The 22,199-nt window shown below is 35.1% G+C and overlaps 1 protein-coding gene across 1 annotated transcript in view; it reads right to left on the bottom strand.

Moving 5' to 3' along the window:
- Positions 1–477: 477 nt before the first annotated feature.
- Positions 478–22,199, bottom strand: part of TNFSF13B (TNF superfamily member 13b) — a 44,453-nt gene continuing 22,731 nt past the window's right edge. Inside the window, exons 4-6 of the mRNA XM_020970074.2 lie at positions 7,522–7,634; positions 7,283–7,433; positions 478–3,296 (exon numbers count right to left, since the gene is read on the bottom strand). Of these exons, the coding sequence (XP_020825733.1) occupies positions 3,184–3,296; positions 7,283–7,433; positions 7,522–7,634 (377 nt within the window). The 3' untranslated portion in view covers positions 478–3,183. The remainder of the gene's footprint in view (positions 3,297–7,282; positions 7,434–7,521; positions 7,635–22,199) is intronic.

Genomic DNA, 22,199 nt, shown 5'->3' with positions numbered 1-22,199 from the left:
TCTACCAATGCAAAATTGTCCTGCAACTCATAGTCTCAGAGTTGTCAGGTGAAGGGAGTTGCTGAGGGCTTTTGTCAGAGGAGAAACTTGCAGCAAGATCTTCCTGATTCTGTGACTAGCTCTCTATCCACTATGCCATGTGCCCTCCATGTTCTAGGACTATGGTAATGTCTTTTGTTGTTAATCATCAGGGTTATTTGAAGAGTGATATCATAGGAGAAGTATTGGATGTACAGTCAGAAGACTTGGGTTAAAGTTCTGTTTCTAACACTTAGCTGTGAGAAAGTGAAAAAAAAATAATTTAACTTCTATGAACTTCAACTTTCTCATTTGCAAAATGGTTAATAATACTTATGTACACTACCTTGAAAGAATATTGTGGGGAAAATTTCCATAAACCATAAAGCAGCATATAAATAGTAGTTGCTATTACAATTATTTCATTATAGCAAAAAGAGACACTGGAGCAATGAAGTCTATAGTGCAAAATTTTATTTATTTGAATTAGAATCAGAAAAAAAAACCATTTTGAATGCTTTTATTAACATATGAAATCACATTTAAAAGATGGTCTCTACTTCCAAGAACCTTAAAATGTTCAAACATATTCTCCCAGACATTCATTACTCCCTTATATAAAATGAAGCATCACTGGAAGCTGCATTAACCTCTCTAGTCCATCACAGAGCAGCTATGTGTTGTAGTACCTTAAAAATCAGAATTTAGCCAGGACAGGACAATAAGCTATTTTGGAAAACTGTGTTGTGCAGTGGAATATCAAACAAAATTATTTTCTTTGCATAGATACATTTAGGCAATACTCTGCTTAAAAATAATTCAATAGCATCCTATTACCTGGCAAGTAATGTTCAAACTCCTCATCCTGGCATTCAATTTAGCTCAACCCTCTCTTTCTAGAGCTAACTCATACTATCCCTTTCCATGTACTCCATGTTTCAGGAAACCTAGAGGAACTATTAAGCCCCAAACATACACTGTACTTCCCACTTCTCTGCAATTTTTTTCCAGTTTTGGTCCATATATGTAATTTCATTGGTATAGAAACTCCCAGTGAGGAAACCTCCTCATCCAATAAGTATATGCAATTGTTCCCAAACTTAATAAACTAGAGAGTTACCAGGGGCGTGAAAAGATTGAATGACTTGTAAACAATCACACAGCCTACTATGTGTCAAAGGTCAGACTTTAAGCCAGGTCTCCCTAACTCAGAGATCAACTCTCTACCTCTTCCATCCTACTTATATTTTATTGCAATGTCTTTGGTTGTTCATGATCAGGGTTATGTGAAGATAGGTGTCAAAGACAAAGCACTGCACTAGGAGTTAGTTTAAATTCTGGCTCTAAAATGTGTTAACTGTAATGACTGTGGATGAATCATTTAATTTCTCTGAACTCCAGTTTCCTCATCTTCAAAAGAGTAATAATACTACTTATGCTAACTGCTGGTTAAGTGACTTTCCCATGGGCTGACAGCCAATATGTTTCAGAAAAAGGACTTGAACACAGGTCTTTCTGACTCGGGCCATCCTCCTTTGCATTATGTCATGTTGCCTCTTTCAAGTATAGTACTGAATTCAATAATTTCCAAATACAGACAAAAATCCAGATTTGATAATATTTTTGAAATATGAATATATGTCAATTTTGAAATGTTTTGTAACTGTGAAGATGAAAAATTTATTTGGAGTCACATAACAACAAACCAAATATACTTGGTATAGGCCAGACTGTTATATGTATAGGGAAAATGAGGAATAAAAAGTTAAATTATTTAGTAGCAACATAAGAAATACAACCAAGAATTCCACATTAGATATGGTCCATGTGTTGTAAGGGGAAATGCATTGAATTTTAAATGACAACTATAACATTTAGCTTTAAACAATGGGAGTAGGAGTTAATTTTAAACATAATGCAAAGTTGGAACTGAAGTTTCTTATTTTTGCAATCTTCCCATTTGGGGACTTAACCAATTTAATTAGTTCTTTACAATGAATGCTGGTTCTTGAAGGAAAAAAAACTCATGAGATATGTTGGCTTCTAGATTCCACAATTAAAGATCAGTTATATATCAGTCATATCAGTTGTACATGCCAGAATGCTATGGCTGCTAATTGCCAACATTTTCAGTAAATTTACTTGTAAATTATAATAGAAGCAATTTGAAACAAGTATAAGAAATGGATATCAACTTATACTAATGGAGTTTGCTCATTCCTTATGTCATTGGAATTGCAATTACTTGTGCAGTTCATGTTGCACATATATCCAAATTTTAGATGTGATTTGTAACCAAACTACACATCAGAATGCTTATTGTTGTTTAGCTGTGCAATCATGTCCAACTCTTCTTGACCCCATGGACCATAGTACACCAGGCCCTTCTTTCCTCCTCTATCTCCCGAATTCTGTCCAAGCTCATGTACCAAATTGTTTAACTTCTTTTCATTTCCTCTGGTGATTTTGATACATCTTCATACTTATTTTTTTTGTTTCCTTCTTATGAGAAGTTTGCCTGTCATCAAGTAATTCAGAAAACTAAATATAAAGATAAATGTAACATGATACAAGTCAAAGCTCTAATACTCCCAAGACAGTATCTTGAGCAAAATTCTTTAATAACATGCCATTATACTTGTTGACCCCTTACATTTTGCTTTTGTTTTTGTTTCATAGATATAATTTTATTTTGGTAATGTCTTATCTTATGTAACATTAGGTAGAAAAATGGTCCAATAGACACAAACATAAAAAGTAACTTCTATGTTATTCTTATCAATGACAACATTTTTTGACACCTCTTTGTTTTATGAAACTATGGAATGTGACATTTGAATGAATCCTCACTGTCCCTTTTAAGTTAATGTGACATCCTGAATATAAAGACATAACCAAAGGACAAAATATGCCAACAAAGTTAAAAAAAAATTCTAATTCCTTTTCTATTAAAATGGGCTAAATTTGTCATCATTCATATGGCTGTAATTCAGCTGTGGTTGTTTGCTGGGTTTCCTGTTTGGGTCTGGATTCATCAAACCAAGACAAATGGCTCATAGAAAAGACTAATATAACCAATTTGGGTAGTTCCAGTTCCCCTCCCCCCTCCCAAGAGGTATAGAAAAAGAGAAGGAAATAGCCCCAAACACAGTGCTAATGAGTGTGTCAGAGCAGCTTCAGTGCACCAAAAAAAGTGCCATCTCCATCCTGGGATATTTTGGCATCCTGACGAGGTATAGCAAGTTGAAGTTCATCCCCTTCTTCTAGCTTTGCAATGCCTGGGAAAACAATTCAGAAGAACTTTAAGTGGTTATGCAAAAAGCTGAGAAAAACAATCTTCATTTAATTTGAACACTTTAAATAGAAGCTGAAATGGATTTGCCTACTAGTCATTACTTTGTAATTCAGACAAATTTCAACTAAGTAGAATCTAACCTAAAATCAAAGTGGGTACAATTCATTTGGGGGAAAAAACTATTAGCAAGATTCTGCAAACTTCAAAAGTAAATAAGCTAACTTTTTAATGCATTGCATATACTTTAAAGAAACAAACAAAAAATCCTTTCCAAATTGAGGAACAACTAAGACAGATAAATGCACATTTTGAAAGTTAAATAATCCCATCATTCGCTGTCTTCGCCAAATTACTTCTTTGATGATTGATTATAAAAGACAAATGGACAGAGACTAAATAAATCAATTATCCACAAAGATTATTTTTGTTTAACTATAGGTTATCTTAATAAATAGGAACAAATAAAAATAATTATAAAATTACATGACAAACATTACTTTCAATGCTATAATTAATATATATTACAATAACATATAACATAAAATAATAATGCTTTAATCCTTAAAATTTATAGACTACACTATAAATCTTTTAGTAAAGTTATTTTACATAGGTATATATGCCAACTGTGTTTAGAAAAGAAAAGGTTATGTCCTCTTTAGGGAAGAGATGGTGACAGTAGGGAGGGAAAGGAAGATGGAATTAAGAGATTGGCTATATGCAATTTTTTACTTCTCTATCCCTTCTTCCACCTACCTTCCTCCTCGTAGTTGAGATCTAAATCTCAATATTAAGGACACCCCTGAGTGATAATAGTTTAATATTATAGGGAATAGGTCAACAAATTTGTTTCCTAGGACAGAGAAGCCTAATGTCTTAATGGAACAAATATCTCAGTTCAATTAGAACTAAAATGAAGTAAAGCAAGATTGGTAAAGCAGAGTGGTAAAAAAAAAAAGGATTATATCTGCATATTATGCCACATAACATAGTAAGTTCAAAATGGGTATTCAACCTAAATGTTAAAGGTCATTTAAGAAGAAAAATGGAAGAAAAGGAAAGGGGGAAGGTAACTTTCAAAATTATGGCAAGAAGGAGAATTCTCAATAAAAAAAATAGGATAGATAATAAAAGATAAAATAGATAGTTTGGACATATGAAATTTAAAAAGTTTTGCACAAATGAAATTAATGCAGCTAAGATAAAAATGGAAACTAAGATTAGGATTAAAGCATTTTGCATTAAATGATTCTAATAAATTTCAGATATCCAAATATGTTAGGAATTAACACAGATGTGTAACCTAAGACATACTACCCAACAGATAAGTAATCAAAAGAAATGAATAAACATTTATCAGAAGAATTACAAACTATGAAAGACTGATCTAAATCACATATAACAAGAAAAATATAAATTAAAATAACTCTGAGGTTTCACCTGACACCAAATTGACAAAGATGACAAAAATGGGAACAGTGTTGAGTTTCTGTGGGATGACAGATTGGATTGTGGTAGGACTGTGCATTGATCCAACCATCCTAAAAAATAATTTGAAATTATGGGTGGAAAGGAGACTAAAATGTCCATGTCTTTTGTCTCAGAGATCACACTGCAAGATACACAATCAAAGGAAGTCAAAGATAGAAATGTCTCATTTATGGCAAAACATTCGCATCTGTAGCATTTTTTATGGAAGCAAAGAACAAGAAGCAAAGTAGATACCCAACAACTGAGGAATGGCTAAGGAAATTCTGGTAGAAAGCTGTAATAAAATGTAATCATTGTGTTATAAGAAAAAATAGCAATTATGAGTAATTTCTAGAAGTAATGAAATATTGTATGAACAGATGCAAAGGAAATAAGGAACCAGAACCAGGAAAAAACCCACATGACTTACAGAAATGTAAATGATAAAAAAAAATCAAATAAAGCAGAATGCTGAGTAATTACAATAGCTCATCTTGGCCCAGAAAAGAGATGAGCAAATGAATCTCCGACCTTCCATTGCCACAATGGGGGACTACAGGCTTCAGATGAGGTTTGCATAACTATTTTTATTGGTCTTTGTTATAGAGAAAGTGGTATATCTGGTAACAACTGTAATACAAAAATAAGGAATAACAATAATTGTTTTAGAAATAAATGCTATGATAAAAAGAAATGGTATTCTGTGGACCTCAAAGAGTTCATAAATATGACAAAGTACTAACTAATCAAAAGGAGTTTGCTATTAAGGATGGTTAGCAATATTAAAGCACATGGGGTCAATAGTTACCAGATTATCAGTTACATTTCTTATTTTTTGGCAGTTTTTTAAGTGATTAAGTGATTCCATTTTAATGTACTTCTTCATGCTGCCTACTGTGTGTTCTCTGACAATGGTTCCCCAAATGATCTCAGCTTCTTAACCATGAACTGAAGTATTTTATTTTATTGACTTTTTTAAAAAGCTACTAGATTCCTGTCCCCCCCCCATATTTCTAAAAAGTAAGCCTACTTTTTCATTTCATCATTAGAGGCAGCTGGATAGCATGCTAGGCTAGAAAATTTGAGTTCAAATCCAGTCTCAAATATTACTAGCTATGTGACCCTGGGCAAGTCACTTCATATCTGTCTGTCTCAGTTTTCTCAACTACAAAATGGAGATAATAATTGTGCCTACCTCACAGTGTCGCTGTGAGGATGAGATGAGATAACATTTGTAAAGCAGTTAGCACAGTGCCTAGCAGTTTTAAGCACTTAATAAATGCTTATTTTTTTTCATTTCCTAATAGTATATTAAAACAATTATGATAGCCTTCAATGTTTTTAATAAAGAAAAAACAGAGAACATGAAATAAGGACTTTCATTAAAAAAAATTTAATCATCCAGATGCTAGCAAAGGGACTACTATTCAGGCATGAACTGACCTCTTAGGTCCAACCCTGAGATTCTGTAAATGGCAAAAATTACACAAAGAGTTTTGGATCTCAAATTTACTGCATTCCTTCCAAGAAGTGTTGCAAAACAACTCTGAATTTTCATTTCATACACAGCAAATTAGCAAAGATAACAAACGATGGGAATAATTAACTTTGAACAGATTCAGAGAAGACTAGCACATAGGATACATTGTTGGTGGAGTTGTAATCTGCTTTAATCGTTTTGGAAAACAATTTGGGATTATGAAAAGAGATCTCAGTGTACAACTCAAGGATGCCAATAATAAAAAGGATCCCATATATACCAATATATTTCTATCATCTATCTTTTTTTGGTAGCAAAGAACTAGAAACAAAGTAAGGGCCCACTGATTGACTAAACAACTTGTAATACAATAATATAATGGAATGATTACTTCCCTTTGAGAAACAATTGATATAGTAATACAGAGAAGCATAGGAAGACATATGAACTGATGTAAAAAGAAAAAAAATAGAACCAAGAAACCGATAGACACAATAACCAAAACAATGTAAATGGAAAAGAACAATAATAAAAAAAAATGCTGAATGGTGTGAAATTACAGTGACCAAGCTTAAGTCGAAAGAAGAAATATGAAAAGTTACTTCCTTTTACTTCTTAGCAGAAGTTGATTCTACGGGTGTGGAACCCTATACATGATGACAGAAATTTTTGATATTAGTTTCATCAAACTTTTTTTCTTTTTTATTCTTTGGTATAAGCCATAGTTTTGTGAGAAGGGAAAGAATACATATTGGGAAATGCAATATAATATAAAAAACAAAAGATTTCAATAGAATTTATTTTTTAAATGCCACATAGACCTTAAGACAAATTTTATACTCTCATTTTCATACATATCTCAATAAATATGCCTAAAGTTAAATGTAATTACTAAAAGGAAAAATTTCCATCAAATCATCATAAAGGAGGAGCTTCAGTTGTGTCCTGGTCATACATTAGCTGCTATTAGTAGACTTTGTTTTAATGCCCAGTAATCAGATTTGAGAGCCAACATTTACCAGCCGTATAACAGGAATTATTAGGGAGAGTTGTTGGCATGTTTTGGATACACCGGAACAAAGTCACCAAACTCAGTTCATCCCCAAAAACATGGACCTTTTTCCTCTGTATAAGATGTCCCATAGCAAAGGTGGTATCTGTGTACAGAACCTGAGAAACAAAAAAATAAAGTCTTTAGACATTCAGGTAGAAAATCATAAGCATACAAAACTGGACATAAAATTATCCATGGAAATACCTGGCCATAGATGAAAAAGTAACCAGTTTCTTTGACAAGTATTTTATTTTCTTTTTCTTCTAGGGCTTTTCCTCTTTTAAAACTGAGAAGCCAAGGAACAAAGGTATAAGAACCTATAATGAAGAGAATTTATTATAAGAAAAAAAAAAGCATGAAAGATGCAGGATTGTTGTTTTTTTTTCCATTTCCACTTAATTTGTTTCCTCTTGGGAGAGAATTCCCCACTAAAATCTCTCCAAATACTACATTGGTCCCAAAGGCTTATTAGTGCCTAACCCAGAGGGTCCATCAAACAGCTGAAGTTAAGAATATTCTTTATAGACAAATTTATTCTCCTTTGTTCCTTTTACTTTGCTTCTAATGTAATAAACAACAAGGAGTGAAAATTTAAAAAAGGTTCAATTATCTTCTCTTGCACCTGGAATTCACAAACTACTCACTTCTAGCTCTTATAATCCTTCACTTCTTTTAAGTCCAGCTCAGAGGTTGCCTCCCACATGAAATCTTTCTAGATTTCCCCAATTCTTCCCCCTCCCATTTTCAGTGCTGACCTTCACTCAAACGTCCTTGTATTTACTTATTTGTATATATTGCATCCCTAGCAATATAATACATTCCTTGAGGGCAGGGTCCCTTTCATATTTATCTTCAGAGTATCTAGCACAGCAACTTAATAATAGTAGGCATTTAATAAAATGTGTGTTGAGTGTAAATAATACAATACTAATAGAATGTAATAGTCCCTATCCGAAACTTGCACTTGTGAAGACCTAAAAAAATATGATTGCTGGTTCAAATTCCATTAGCCTGTCACACCAGGGCTTTTCCTCTTACAATAATTTATTGCAAGACAAAACATATACATACACACACACACACATACACACACACACACAACACTGAATTGCTGAATTTTTCACTCATTTAATTTTATCTAAAGGGATAAATTAATTTTATCTAAATTTCATGTAGTTTTATCTAAAGAGAGAGAGAATTGACCGTTAAAATCTCCCCCAAATACTTCATCAGTCTCAAAGGTTGATTAGCATGTATATCATTTCTTCCTATTTAGTATTCTTAGAAGATAAATGATAAAAACCAGCACCTATCCTGAAATGATTACAGGACCCTGGATAAATTACTGTGTGCCTTCATGTCTATGGAAATTTTACACAGGTTGTTTGGTTTAACTGAACATCAAGGGTTTCCTCAGAGAGAAGTGAACATGCCTTCTCGGAAGAAAGGTATAATTCAATTTGATTACAGTCAACAATTATATTCAACATTTATGAAGTACCTAGCTCCCTACCCCCACCCTCACTCCAGGCAAGATCACAATCTTTAAAGGCAAAGAATATATCCCTTACGTATCACGTTGCACAGTTTGGGCATACGGCCACAGTGGTTGGTACTTAGTATTTGATGAGCTAATTTGAAATATATACAGAGAGCCTCAGTAATCTTTCAATGAACATTAATGTTAATGGCCCAAACATAGTTAAATTGACCAGCACTAAGCAGTCATCTAGAAGAATGTAGGGTACTGAGCTAAGCACTAGGGAAATATGTGAATTGGTCACATGTTTGTAAACTTCGGGTCTTTTTTCTGCACCAGCTGACAGAACAACTTTCTGAGGCACTGTCTAGCATCAACGACATGTACCTTCTCCCAACCCTAAAACCATGGGGCCCGTGAAAATTATGTTTGCCTTACAGAGAGTCCATGTACTTTTATAATATGCATTTTATCTATGCTAAAAAAAAAAAAGAAAGAAAGAAAGAAAATAACTCCTCTAACCTTATAGGCCAATGGACTACTGCAATAACACAATCAAACATTAAATATCTATTAAACATCTATTATGTTTAAGGAACTCTTCTGGGAATATAAAGACAAAGCCCTTGCTATCAAGGACCTAATAGTACAGAAGGAAGATAAGACATAGACACAAATAATTAGGATACAAGATAGAATAAAAGAAGTACAGCCAAGAGTAGTGATGAATCACATCTATTCCTTCCCGCTGGGGAGGTTAAGGCTGGCGGACTGGTTAGGCTCAGGAGTTCTTAGCTGCATTATGGATAAAGCCAACCAAGTGTCTACGCCAAGTTCAGCACCAATAGGGGGAGTCTCTAGGAGCAGCAGGCCACCAGGCTGCCTAAGGAGGCATGAACCAGTCCAGATCAGAAAGAATGGAGCAGGTTAAAGCTTCCTTGACAATCAGTATTGGGATGGAACCTGGCTCTACTTCTAGCCTGGGTGGGATTAGGAGATACAGGCTCAAAAAAGAATGGTCATGGAGGAAGTGCAATGTATTAGAAAGATCAATGGACGTAGAAACAGAAGACATACGTTTGAATCCTGGCTCTACCTGCTGTAACTGGATGACCTTGGGCAAATTAGTTTCTCTAGGCATATTAATATTGATTGGTTGGTGAAATATGCAGTGTAGATAATGAATGTTTTGAAGGATGCACTGGGAATGGTAGAGAGTATAGGAATAAACACCAATTATTAGATTGGAATTAGATTAGATTAAATTAGAATTCTAATTCGATTGATATGTCTAAAAGCAAGCTACTTTTTATGTACCTTACCTTTTTTATACTTGCTTTTTTTTTCTCTGTGAAACTATAAGCTCTTTGAAGGCAGGGCAGGAGTGTTGTAAATACAGCTCAAATGAGATAATGGATGTAAACTACTTCAAAAACCCTAAAGTGCTACATAAATTATTATTGTTAACCTACAGTCACCAAGCCTCCATTCTAGTGATGACTTCATTCCCTGAGCCCTCTACTGTACTGCTGCTGAGTTCAATCACTATTGATAGAGCAGTACAGGAGTGTGCTAATAAATATTTAATAACCAGGCTGAGGAAGGAGGGGAATGTATGCAGACAGTATTTTATATTTAATTTGCATTGTTATTTGTCCTTCATTTTGAAGAGGACCAATCATATGTGAATTGGATTTAAGTGAGGCAGAGTTGCATAAATTCATCAGCCTCATTCTTTCTTCCAAAATCATCAAAGTCAGGATGACTGGTGATGGTCCAGGAGGCAGTGGCTGATCTTGGCATCTTTGATGTCTGACCAAGCTCTATGCACTCCACAGCACCTTCTTCAGATGCCTCCATGGACCTTCTAGGAAAGTCTTCACATGCTTGAGGTAGCCATTCCCCTAACTCGCCCACAGGTTGAGGCCCTTCAGTTATGCTCCACCTGGTTTAGCCCAACTGCCAGGATGGTTTTACTGTGTGCCTGCTGCATATGCTACAGATCCTTAGAGCCCACAGATGAGAGTTTAGTGAAGGTGGATACCAAAGGTGGATGAACAGCCTTGAAAAAGGTTTGGCAAACTCTCATACCAGAAATGCTAGTGTTCTTTGAACACCTCATGCACCCCAATTTGCAGTATTAACACTTTCATTGTTTCATAAAACAATAAATCAAACCCTGATTTATAGTGATTTTGATTTTTGAGGAGCAAATGCTTACACTAAAGTGGTTAGAGCTGATTTCAGCATACCACTGGGGCAGAAACTGTTTTTACCTTCTTACTATCCTTAGGACTTAGTACAGTGCTTGACTAATAGTAAGTGCTTAATAAATACTTACTGACTTACTGATTGAACTTATCATTTTCCACTACCCCTCCCCCAATTCTTCTTTCTTGTGATGTCACCACCATTCCACTAAATTCAACACACATTCATTGGTACTGTGGTAATTGGTGGGAGTGGGGAGGAGAAGATTGTATGTACCCAAATAAGCATAATGCAAGGTCAAAATACCATAAGGATAAAGGAGAGAGCCAGTGAAACTTTCTAAGAAATACATGGAGAAAGAAATTGCTGAGAGTTTATAGGGGGTAAGTGGAGGTAGTGAATCAACAGAAGCTACTTTTGTAGAAGTATGATAATGAAAGAGAGGTGAGTGATAGGACATTTTACTTAAGGGAATAGCAGGATTAATTAAAGGGCTTCTCTTTAATTTCTCAGTTACAAATCCAGAACAGCAAGTTATTGCGAGCTATATACTCATATGCACGTTAACAACACAAATACAGTATTAAATATTAAGAAGCTTCTGGTTTAAAGATTTATAAAAATCAGTTGCTATAGCATATCAATCATCATTTCGTAAAGATCTCTTATTTTGACTACCAACAGTTAACTTACTAGTATAGATGGTCTAAAAATGATGTTATTCTTAGCATCTTCTGTCCAAAAAAAATATAAAACAGTCCTCAATCTTATGCAGTCTTGTGCTGCTTCATAAATCTTATAAAATACAATTCACATAATTAAATAATAAAAGTTCTCTTTTTATTTTCACAATGGAATGGTTGAAGTAGAAAAGTGTTGGGTTATATGTCTTACAAATGTAGGTCTTATCTAAAATTCTGAAATTATGGTGAATGTTTAGTTTGAGCACAATTTGAAACAATTTCTAAACATAAAAAGTCAGTAGTGTAGAAAATAAATGCTGTCTGATGGGATCAGGGCTATTTACCAGCCACTGATTGGAATTAATTTTATTTCCAGGGTCTATGACTTGGTAAGTAAAAAACTTTTAAAAATCATCTGCATTTCTGTCACCATTTTATTTAGTAACCTTTCATTTTTGTTTAAAATATTTGATAGCTCATTCTAAAAGGTATGCAATTTAGAAAATCTTTTAGCTGTTCAGATAATATATGTCTAAGGCCAACACTAAGTGTTAAAGTAAATCTAAAACAGTACCGCGTGTAAGCAGTGTTGGACTTAAAAATCACTCATATTATTATTAACATCAAAACGTTAAGTAAAAGCATGGATGTGATAAATAAAATAGGGAGACAGGAGGTGTGGGAATGTTACATCTTCAGCTTGGAAGTAAGAAATGTTAAACTCCATAGGCCCCGGATAGAAGGTCATTGGGAATTTGGATAGTTTAAACATGCTATTGCTTAGGAGGTATACATTACCAAGCAGAGAGCAAAGGGGTGTCCACATGTGGTTTGCCCAGAGCACTCTATCTTTTCAGATCACATTGGAATAAGCAGTTAATTCATTCACCACTGTGGCTAATTTTAAGACCACTTAAGTAGGACCAGAAATGGAAAAAACTGAGAGGTCCCATGTTTGTTCTTAAAAAAAAGCATTCTACCAAAGAATGTCAGGGGACAAGGAACATAGTCTGATGGACATTTTTTTTCTTTTTAAATTTGTTAAATGGAGCAAAAAAAAAATTATTATAATCAATGTAAACAATTCATTAAATTTCAGAAGCTTAATGAGTGTTATATTCTGAAAGTAATAGTTCTTTTCTGGATATTCCATAGCATTCTGAACCTATCCTTATAACTTGTCATATTCTAATTTTTATTATAATTACTTATTCATCTGTCTCATGGGCACAATAACATCTTAAGTGCCTAGAGGGCAGGGACTGTTTTTGTGGAAAGAAATGGATATAATCCTCCTATATTTTTCTTAAGACTCTGCATCAGTTCCACAAGATAATTATGTCCCCACACTCCTACTTCCATGCTGTTGCTAAAGGTGGCTAGCAAGATGCATAGAGGTTTTGTAAGGAATACCAGGAGGAAGCTGGAAGATAAAAAGACAAACAGGAGAATACTATCTCCATATTTATTGTATGCTGAGATTAGCACCAGGGGCAGAAGTGGCAAGATGGCTAGCATAAAGACATGCACAGTTAAATATCCCTTCTGGCCTCTGTATACCTAAGACTTGCTCAATAGCAAGAAGGAATTGGCAATACCCAAAGCCCGCCTATGAGTGACTAAGCTATTCCCTTTGCTGCAGTATTAAGAGATAGAAGGATTATTTGGTAGAAGATAAAATTGTGTATACACAGTTTGGGTTCCAATCTGTTGGGTCAAAATACAAGGAAAATGTAGGATTGAATTCTCAACCTGGAGATTAGGATTGGGGCTTTCTGGGGTGATGTTAATAGAATATGTGGTGAGTGTATTTTCCTGATTTTGTTCCACATTTCTATTTCAAATAAAATGTGCCTTTTCAACACAACAATGGGTGTCATATAATTAATATAGTGGCTGTTCGTGGTGAAGAAATTCAGAAAGAGAAGGCAACAATCATGGGGACTCAAAGTATTTAATTTGGGTATATATGAACTCAAGTCCAGTTTAGATATCCCTCAGGAATAGAAGAGATTTGTTATATTTCTCTCACACAGTACTTAACACAGTGCCTCACCTAAGTAAGTCCCTAATTTTTTAATTGAATTGTAGCTGGTCAGAAACAGGATATTTGTTATGTCCCAAAGGCACAACACAGCTGAAAAACAGAATTGGATATACTCAAGATTTAACATTTTTGCTTTTTTTTTAAATTTATTTTTATTGGCATAATTCTGTTTCCTTGTCCAATTAGTCTACTACTTCAATTAATTCCCAAATGACAGAAATCCAGGAAGTAAATTATTAATTTATACTCTTTAAAATTAAAAAAAAACCCTTCATTCAACAATCATTTATTAATTGACAGCTATGTGACAGAATGGGTAACTAGGTGGTACACTGAATAGAGAGCCAGGCCTGGAGTCAGAAAGACTCAGCTTTGTGAGTTCAAAGCAAGCCTCTGACACTTACTGTCTGTGTTACCCTGGGCAAGTCATTTAACCCTGTTTGCCTCAGCTTTCTCATCTGTAAAATGAGCTGAAGAAGGAAATGGCAAATCACTCCAATATTTTTGTCAAGAGAGCCATGAACAGGATCATGAAGAGTTGGACATGACTGAACAACAAAGTATGGCGGACACTATGCTATCTGCTGGGATCACAAAATGATAACCAAAATAGTCCCTGCTCTCAAGAGGCTTATGTTCTATAGAGGGAAACTAATATAAGTACTAACATAAGTATATACAAAATAAATAGCTACAAAATAAATACAAGGTAATTGTGGGGGGAGAGGGCATTAGTAACTGTGGGGATTAGGAAAGCCTCACACATAAGTGTCTGACTTTGGAGAAATAGATCCCATAAGAAGGGAAATGTAAGCTTCAATTCTAAAAAGGAAAATGGTGAAATCATATTTGCTAAAGAGTTACTGTGAATCATTAACCAGGGATACCAGGCTCCACTTTCACCCAAGCCCTTACAAAAGCTTGTATTTTAAGAATGAGATAATGTATATGAAGTGTTGCACATTTTGAAGAGTTTATAGACAAGTTAGTTATTATGATAATAACAGTAATAAAAATAGCTGGCACACAGTGCTTTATGTTCAATGACTCATTTGATTCTGACAGCAACCCTGTGAGGTAGATAGGGTAGGTATTATTTCTATTTTACAAAAGAAAAAAGAAAAGGACAAGATGGCTGCCTGAACAAGTTTCTATTCAGATCCTATGTATCTACTCCAGCAAAACCTTTACATTCATGCCAAACCAAATAATTCAAAGAGAAACTATGGTAAGTGATAACTTCTACCCTAGACATGTACAAAAAATCAGCCAGAAGCCTATGGGATATAGGAAAGGGGGCTCCTTCAAGCGAAGCAAGCAACAGCATGACCAGAGATAGGCCACATGTAGATTGGAGGACTCTGGATCCAGAGATAGTGAGAGTAGAGAGTCCCCCTCAAAAGCCCCAGTGTGGTCAGAAAGTCTCGCGTTGGGGATTTTGGAAGTCTTGGGAAACAGGGATAGACAGTGACCTGTATGCTGCTCACCAGGACTAAGACAAGAACAACCCAGGCCCAGAAGCTCTGAGGCCTCCCTAATACCCTATCCTGAGATGTCAGAGAGGGTCCTGCATACATAGCACTGAGAACATTAAAGATCCTGGGGGAGGTGGAAGGAACACAAGCTGATGAAGGTCAGTAAAAGAACCCAGGAGATCCATAGCAAGACTAGGAAAGGTCAACTACCCTATTCAAAAGTGAAGCCTGACTCTGGCTGAAAGCCCCAACCAAGAACTAAAGTTGCAGAATTGAGTAAATACAATTTTTTAAAACCACCAACCAGTATTTTTAAATGCAAATATAACTCTATAACAATAGCAAGCTCAAAGAATAAAATGGATTTTCCACAAGGATTACATGAATGTCTTTAAGAACTGAAGCAACACTGGCCCTGAAGCCAGGGGGACCTGAGTTCAAATCTGGCCTGAAACCAAACCCTTGACACTTACTAGCTGTGTGACCCTGGGCAACTCACTTAACCCCAATTGCTGAAAAGAAAAGAAAAGAAGAAAAAGAAAAGAAAAGAAAAGAAAAGAAAAGAAAAGAAAAAAGAAAAAGAAAAGAAAAGAAAAGAAAAGAAAAGAAAAGAAAAGAAAAGAAAAGAAAAGAAAAGAAAAGGAAAGGAAAGGAAAAAGAACAGAAGCAAAAAAAATAGAAAAACAAAAAAGCTTTGACCAGAACGTGGTAAATATTATCCAAGAAATAGAATTGCTGAAAACTAGAATATAACAAATAAAAACCAATAATTCAGTGAAACAGCAAGACATATTAGAACAAAATCAAAATGTAAAAAATATCTGATATAAAAAAAGACTTGGGGGAAAAACGTCAAGGAGAAATAATTTAAGAATCATTGTATCCTCTGAAGAGCACGATTTTTTTCAAAGCCTGCATATTATATTTTAGGGAATCAAAAATGAATACTGTCCCAATCTATTAAAATTAGAAGGTAAAGAATAGAAAGAATCCACTGATCATCTCCTGAAAGGAACCCCAAAAGAAATAAGTCTAGGAATGGCATAGCCAAAATCCAGAGCTCCCATTTCAAAGAAAAAAAATACTTCAAGCATCCAGAAAGAAACAGTTCTAATACCAAGGAATTATAATGAGGATCATAGGTTCTAAGATACAGGCTCACAATCAAAAATAACTTGCTCCCTAAAGCTGAGCATAATCCTACAGGAGAAAATGTTAACCTCTAATAGAATGAAGCTTTTCTGAGGAAAAAACCAGAGCTCTATAGGACCTTTGGAACACAAACACAAAAATCCAGAGCTTCCTCAGGACCGTTCTTCCATTCCTCAAAATTTCTTTGCATTATTAGTCGTTTTTACCTCCTTCTCTCTAGTCATAGAAGAAAAGACATTCTTATTAGCTGATACTTTTAACTGTACTCAATCATATTTCTTCCCATTTTCTTTAGGATCTTGCTGCAGCAATCATTTACTCTTTCTCATGCATCTTCATTCTTTCCTTTTAGTAGAGAAGACTGAAAAAAAAAATGCTGGATTCATAGTCAAGAGGACCTGAATTCAACTGTTGGCTTTGCTATTCACCAGCTGTGTGACTTTGGGCAAGTCATTTAATTTCTGACTCTCAGCAGTAGAAAGGAGTTGAACAAGACAACCTCTAAGGATTCTTTCAGCGCTAAATCGTTTCATCTTTGCCACTGGATCCTTCCCCTTTCTCTAATGTTTGAAAAAAAAAATCTTCCTTGGATATTTCTAACATCCAGCCACTGTTTCACTTTTTTCTTTCTCTATATTACTAATATCCTGGGAAGGTTATAGTCAATGTCTCTTTCCTCACCAACCACTTTCTTCATCCCTTACAATCTGACCTTCCCACTCTCAACATTGTTTTGCAACTTCTTGCCAAAAGATCAATGCTAAACATCAAATATTATTGCTTTCTTTCAGTCTCTATCATTCTCTGTCCCTTCTTCGGCATATGACACTATTAGCTCCTTCTTATTAGGTAATTTCTACTCTCTTGGCTTTAGAAACAGCAGATTCTCTTCTAAACTCTCTAACCATTCATTCTCTTTATCCTCAGGTTCCTTTCTTCCTCATCTCTTAATCTGGGTATTATTTAAGGAAATTTCCTTATTCCCTGTCTCATCCTAGAGTACACTCATTCCTTTGGAAATTTCATTCATTCCCGTGGCTTAAACTATCACCTCTTTTCTAGGCGGCATAGTGGATAGAGAGCTAGATTTATAGGCAAGAAGAGCTGAGTTCAAATCTTACCTCAGACATTTATGAGCTGTGTGATCCTGGGCAAGTCACTCATCCTCTCTTTGCGTCTCAGTTTACTCATCTGTACATTGGAAATAATAACTATACCTACCTCACAGAGTTGTTGTAAATTATTGTTTGTAAAGCACTTCACAAACTTTACAGCATTATATAAATGCTAGTTGTTATTGTTGGTGGAGTTGTGAAATAATCCAACCATTTTGGAGAGCAATTTGGAACTATGCCCAAAGGACTATAAAAATGTGCATACCCTTTGACCCAGCAATAGCACTTCTAGGGCTTTATCCCAAAGAGATCATAAAAATGGGAAAAGGACCCACATGTACAAAAATATTCATAGCAGCTCTTTTTGTGGTGGCAAAGAATTGGAAATTGAGAGGATGCCCATCAATTGGGGAATGGCTGAGCAAGTTGTAGTATATGAATGTAATGGAATACTATTGTGCTATAAGAATAATGAGCAGGCTGACTTCAGAAAAACTTGGAAAGACTTGTATGGTCTGACACTGAGTGAAATGAGCAGAACCAAGAGAACGTTGTACACAATAACAGCCATGTTGTGTGATGACTAACATTGATAAACTTAACCCTTCCCAGCAATACAAGGATCTAAGACATCTCCAAAGGCCTCGTGATGGAAAATGCTATCCACATCAAAGAAAGAACTATGGAATTTGAATTGCTATTTTTTTTCTCTTCTGTTGAGTTTTGTTTCCTCTTTCTGGTGGTTCCTCCTATTGGTTCTAATTTTTACTTACAACATCACTAATGTGAAAATATGTTTAATAGGAATGTAAATGTATAGCCTATATGAAATTGTGTGCTGTCTTGGGGAGGGGGAGAAAAAATTTTAAACTCAAAAGCATATGGAAGCGATTATTGATAAATCAAAATAAATTAATAAAAAAATTTTAAAAAGAAAAAGAAAAAAATAAATGCTAGTTGTTGTTTATGCATATGATTCCCAGATATGTATCTTTAACCCTAACCTCTATTCTGAGCCTAATTTTGTCACCTATGTCCTTACTGGTGTGGCTGAGTGATGAAAAGACACAATTGACCAGGTCTAAGACTATTCTAAGACTTCAGACCAAGTTTGGGGCAGATTATGCATAAAAGAAAAAAAAACCCTAAAGCTTTGGAGATATGGGTTAAGTCAACTGTAGGTTCCCCTGATACAATCCTGATCTTGTCTTCTTGACAGTACTGAATGCTGAGCAGAAATAGTCCTTAGATTTCAGAGCTCTAAAAAACCCTCTGGTACTCTCATCGCCTGATCTTTCGGTTATGCTTCCTTTGTAAAGATTGCATCCTAGAATTTGTTTGATCAGCCAGACACACATATGTGGGATACAATGTCTAGACTCATATTTCCAGTGACCTAGAGAAAATCTACACCTAAGCAACCTTCTATAATATCACATTCAAAATGACTGAACAAAAGTTTCTTCCTCTCTCACCCCCCCAGAAAAAAAAAAAACCCTGCTCTTTCTCATCTCACCATCTTTATCAGTGGCACCATCATTCTCCCAGTCTCCCAGATTCAAAACCTTTGGGTTATCTTTGACTCATCCCTCTTCCTCACCCCACAGATCCAAGATGTCCCCCATTCCTGTTGATTCCACCACCATAACATCTCTCTCAGCTCTCTTCTCCTTTTTCTTCTTACTCCATCTACCCTACAGCCAGCTGGATTATTCTAGTGCAAAATTCTTCCAACCGATCTTCTTACCTCATACCTTTTTTCAGCCCTATAATCAATGTGTTCACTTTGTTTTTTCTTACTCCATTCCCTGTGCCTAGAATATAGTCATTCCTAACCTTCACCTGCTGAACTTGTAGCTAGCCCTTAAAGTTCAACAGTTTGATTCAAAAACCACCTTGTATGTAAAAGCTTATCTGACCTGCCCACCATCACTTATGATCTTCTTCCTTACATCACACCTAGCTAGCAATTTGTTCTGCATTTCTTTGATTCATGTTGTCACAAACTAATTTGTTTTATGTCTTATACTCCTACTAAGCTATAAGATCCATGAAGGCAGGGGCTGTATTCCATAGTAATAATTGTGACTCACATTTATATAGCACTTTAAGATTTGTGATACACATTTCTCATTCCATCCTTTTGAGGTGGACACAGCAATTATTATTGTTCCCATCTTACAGTTAAAGAAATTGAGGCCCTGAAAAGTTAAGTGATTTGTCCATGGTCATACAATTAGCAAGTCTCTGAGCCAGGATTCAAACTACTGCAGTATTTTCTTCACTATTTTCTTCACTATTCCATACTGCCTGCGTCACTTCCTATCTCCCCCAGTGCCTAGCTCAGTTGTTTGTAGTCAGTAAGTACTTAACAAATTTTGGTTGAATCAATGAACGGATAAGTCAGTAGTACCAATTTAATGTGCAAAAATAACAACTTAGAATTATAAAGTACTTTACTGCGTTACTTTACAATGCTTTGAAGTAGCTACCGTAAACATTTTTATTCCCAATAATATGTAAGAAAACTGAAGCAAAGGGAGATTAAATGACTTGGCCAAAGTCACATAGCTAATAAGCTTCAGAGCCAGAATTTACACTCAGGACATTGTCTAGTGTTCCTTCCACAAAAATAGACATTGCCTTATAGGGAGCTAGATTCCCACAGTACATTAAGTCCAACACTGAGTAAGATAGACACTTCGTGTCTAAGACACTACACTTTGTAAGTTGTATTACCTCTATCACAGTTATTTCCCAGATGATGTTCCAACACTTGGGTACTTGGGTTATTCCAGTTATTTACTGAAATAGTGTACAGAACAGTGAGAAGTCAAGGATCCTATCCCATGTGAATTAATTAGCTGTATTCTGTTATGCTGAATAGGAGGGCATCCTTAACCTCAGCCAATGATCTTATTGATGCAAAGCTGTCAGCGACCAAGTGGAGAGGGTGCCAGTTGTCATCAAAAATAAGTCCTTATTTATTGGAGAAACAACTTAAACAAAGCCTTCACTAACAGTAGGTCAACATATCATCTTAAAACATGAAAGATAGCATATTTGTTCACCAAGTCATACAGATCTTTCCTTCATGTGTCTCCCATGTGAAATAAACTGCCAAAGATTATCTTGACAAATATTGTGATTTTTTTTCAACAGCTTCAAGAAGTTTCCAAGTTGCTTAAAGCTAGAATTTGACCTGAATATATTTCTGTGGTTTTATTTTAGTTCTGAGAATTTATTTTTGCTTCCAGTTAAACGTTGCATACATCTGTTGTCAGAAGAGCAGAGCAAAGAGCAAGTGCTTTAAAAAATTATCCTTTAGTTATTCATATCACATGTAAGTGAATTAAAGTTTTGTAAGGACAATCAAATTTTACATCTTTGAAAATCCAGAGTAAAGATACCAAATATTTTTAATCACTTAAAAAAAACCAAATTCACAAATCAACTCAGTAAGAAATTTTCCCTGGAGAAAATAGAAATTAAACTTTGGTTTTCTTTCTATTATGACATACATTTTCCCTGATGAATTACGCACCTCACAGATATTAATAAATGACATTTATATATCATTTTAACATTTGCAAAGTACTTTACGTATATAATCTCATTTGAGCCTTAAACTACCCGGTGACTTAGGTTCTGCAGGTATCATTCTCAATTTTTTTTTCAAAAGAAGAAACTGATGTTCATAGAGGTTAATAAAATTTCCCATGATTAAATATTTAATTAATAGCAGAGGTAGGATTTGAACCTATAGGTCTTCTTGACTCTATGTCCAGAACCCTATCCACTGTGCCAGGCCTTTTCACATTCAGATAGTGTACATATGGCAGCTCATCCTTTAGGAAAGCTTGGTTTTGTTTAGCACTTTGCAATAAAATATTTTTTATTCAAAATATAAACAATAGGATGTTGGAGTTCAAACAGGAGGAAGATTTTTTTTAAAAGTTATCTTCATGACAAAGTGACAAATGATAAGAATGTAAGTTGATATTAAATAATTATTTTTGAGCAATGAAACCACCATTAACAAAAACAAAACAATTTCCAGATAATATCCTAAAGTAATTTTAGCTTCAGCATGGCTTCATATGCTTTCTATAGTTCTGTTTCTTGAAATCTCTTATTTCCCTGAACTTATGCTATTCTCTTTAGAAGCCTGTGTGTCAGACTGAGGGACTGAAAAGCATGGCCAATCAGTCTGTCTGTCTATCTCTCTCAGTCTTTCTGTGAGTCTGGATTGCTGTCTCTAACTTTGTGTCTCTATTTCTGTCTACCTTTCTTCATCCCTATCTTTCTGTCTGTCTCATCCTAAGAGAGTAGGCAGAGCTGAAGCTTGTAAGAGATAAAAAGTGAGCAACACCTTATGAGTGTGTGTGTGTGTGTGTGTGTGTGTGTGTGTGTGTGTGTGTGTTTGTAATGTCAGTGGTATAGTCATTAATGAGAAGCAAGCTGAGTAAACAACTGCTGTCACTGCCAGGACAAACCAGGGAAAGCACAGCCACTGCTGCTTGGACCACTCTGCCTGAGCAGAAGCCAGAGAGGGTTGATGCAAATTGCCACAATACTGGAGGCAGAATCTGATTTCTATTCTTCCATGCATAGTTTCCCTTATGCTCCCAGTCTATAGAGGAATGATTCTGCTTTGCTAATTTTTGATCTTTATGGATTTGTTTTGCTTTCTATTTCACCATTTGTTTTAAAAGAAAC

The sequence above is a fragment of the Phascolarctos cinereus genome, unplaced genomic scaffold (assembly GCF_003287225.1).
Source record: "Phascolarctos cinereus isolate Bilbo 61053 unplaced genomic scaffold, phaCin_HiC Scaffold_7;HRSCAF=346, whole genome shotgun sequence".
Lineage (NCBI taxonomy): Eukaryota > Metazoa > Chordata > Mammalia > Diprotodontia > Phascolarctidae > Phascolarctos > Phascolarctos cinereus.
This window is presented reverse-complemented; position numbering and strand designations above follow the sequence as displayed.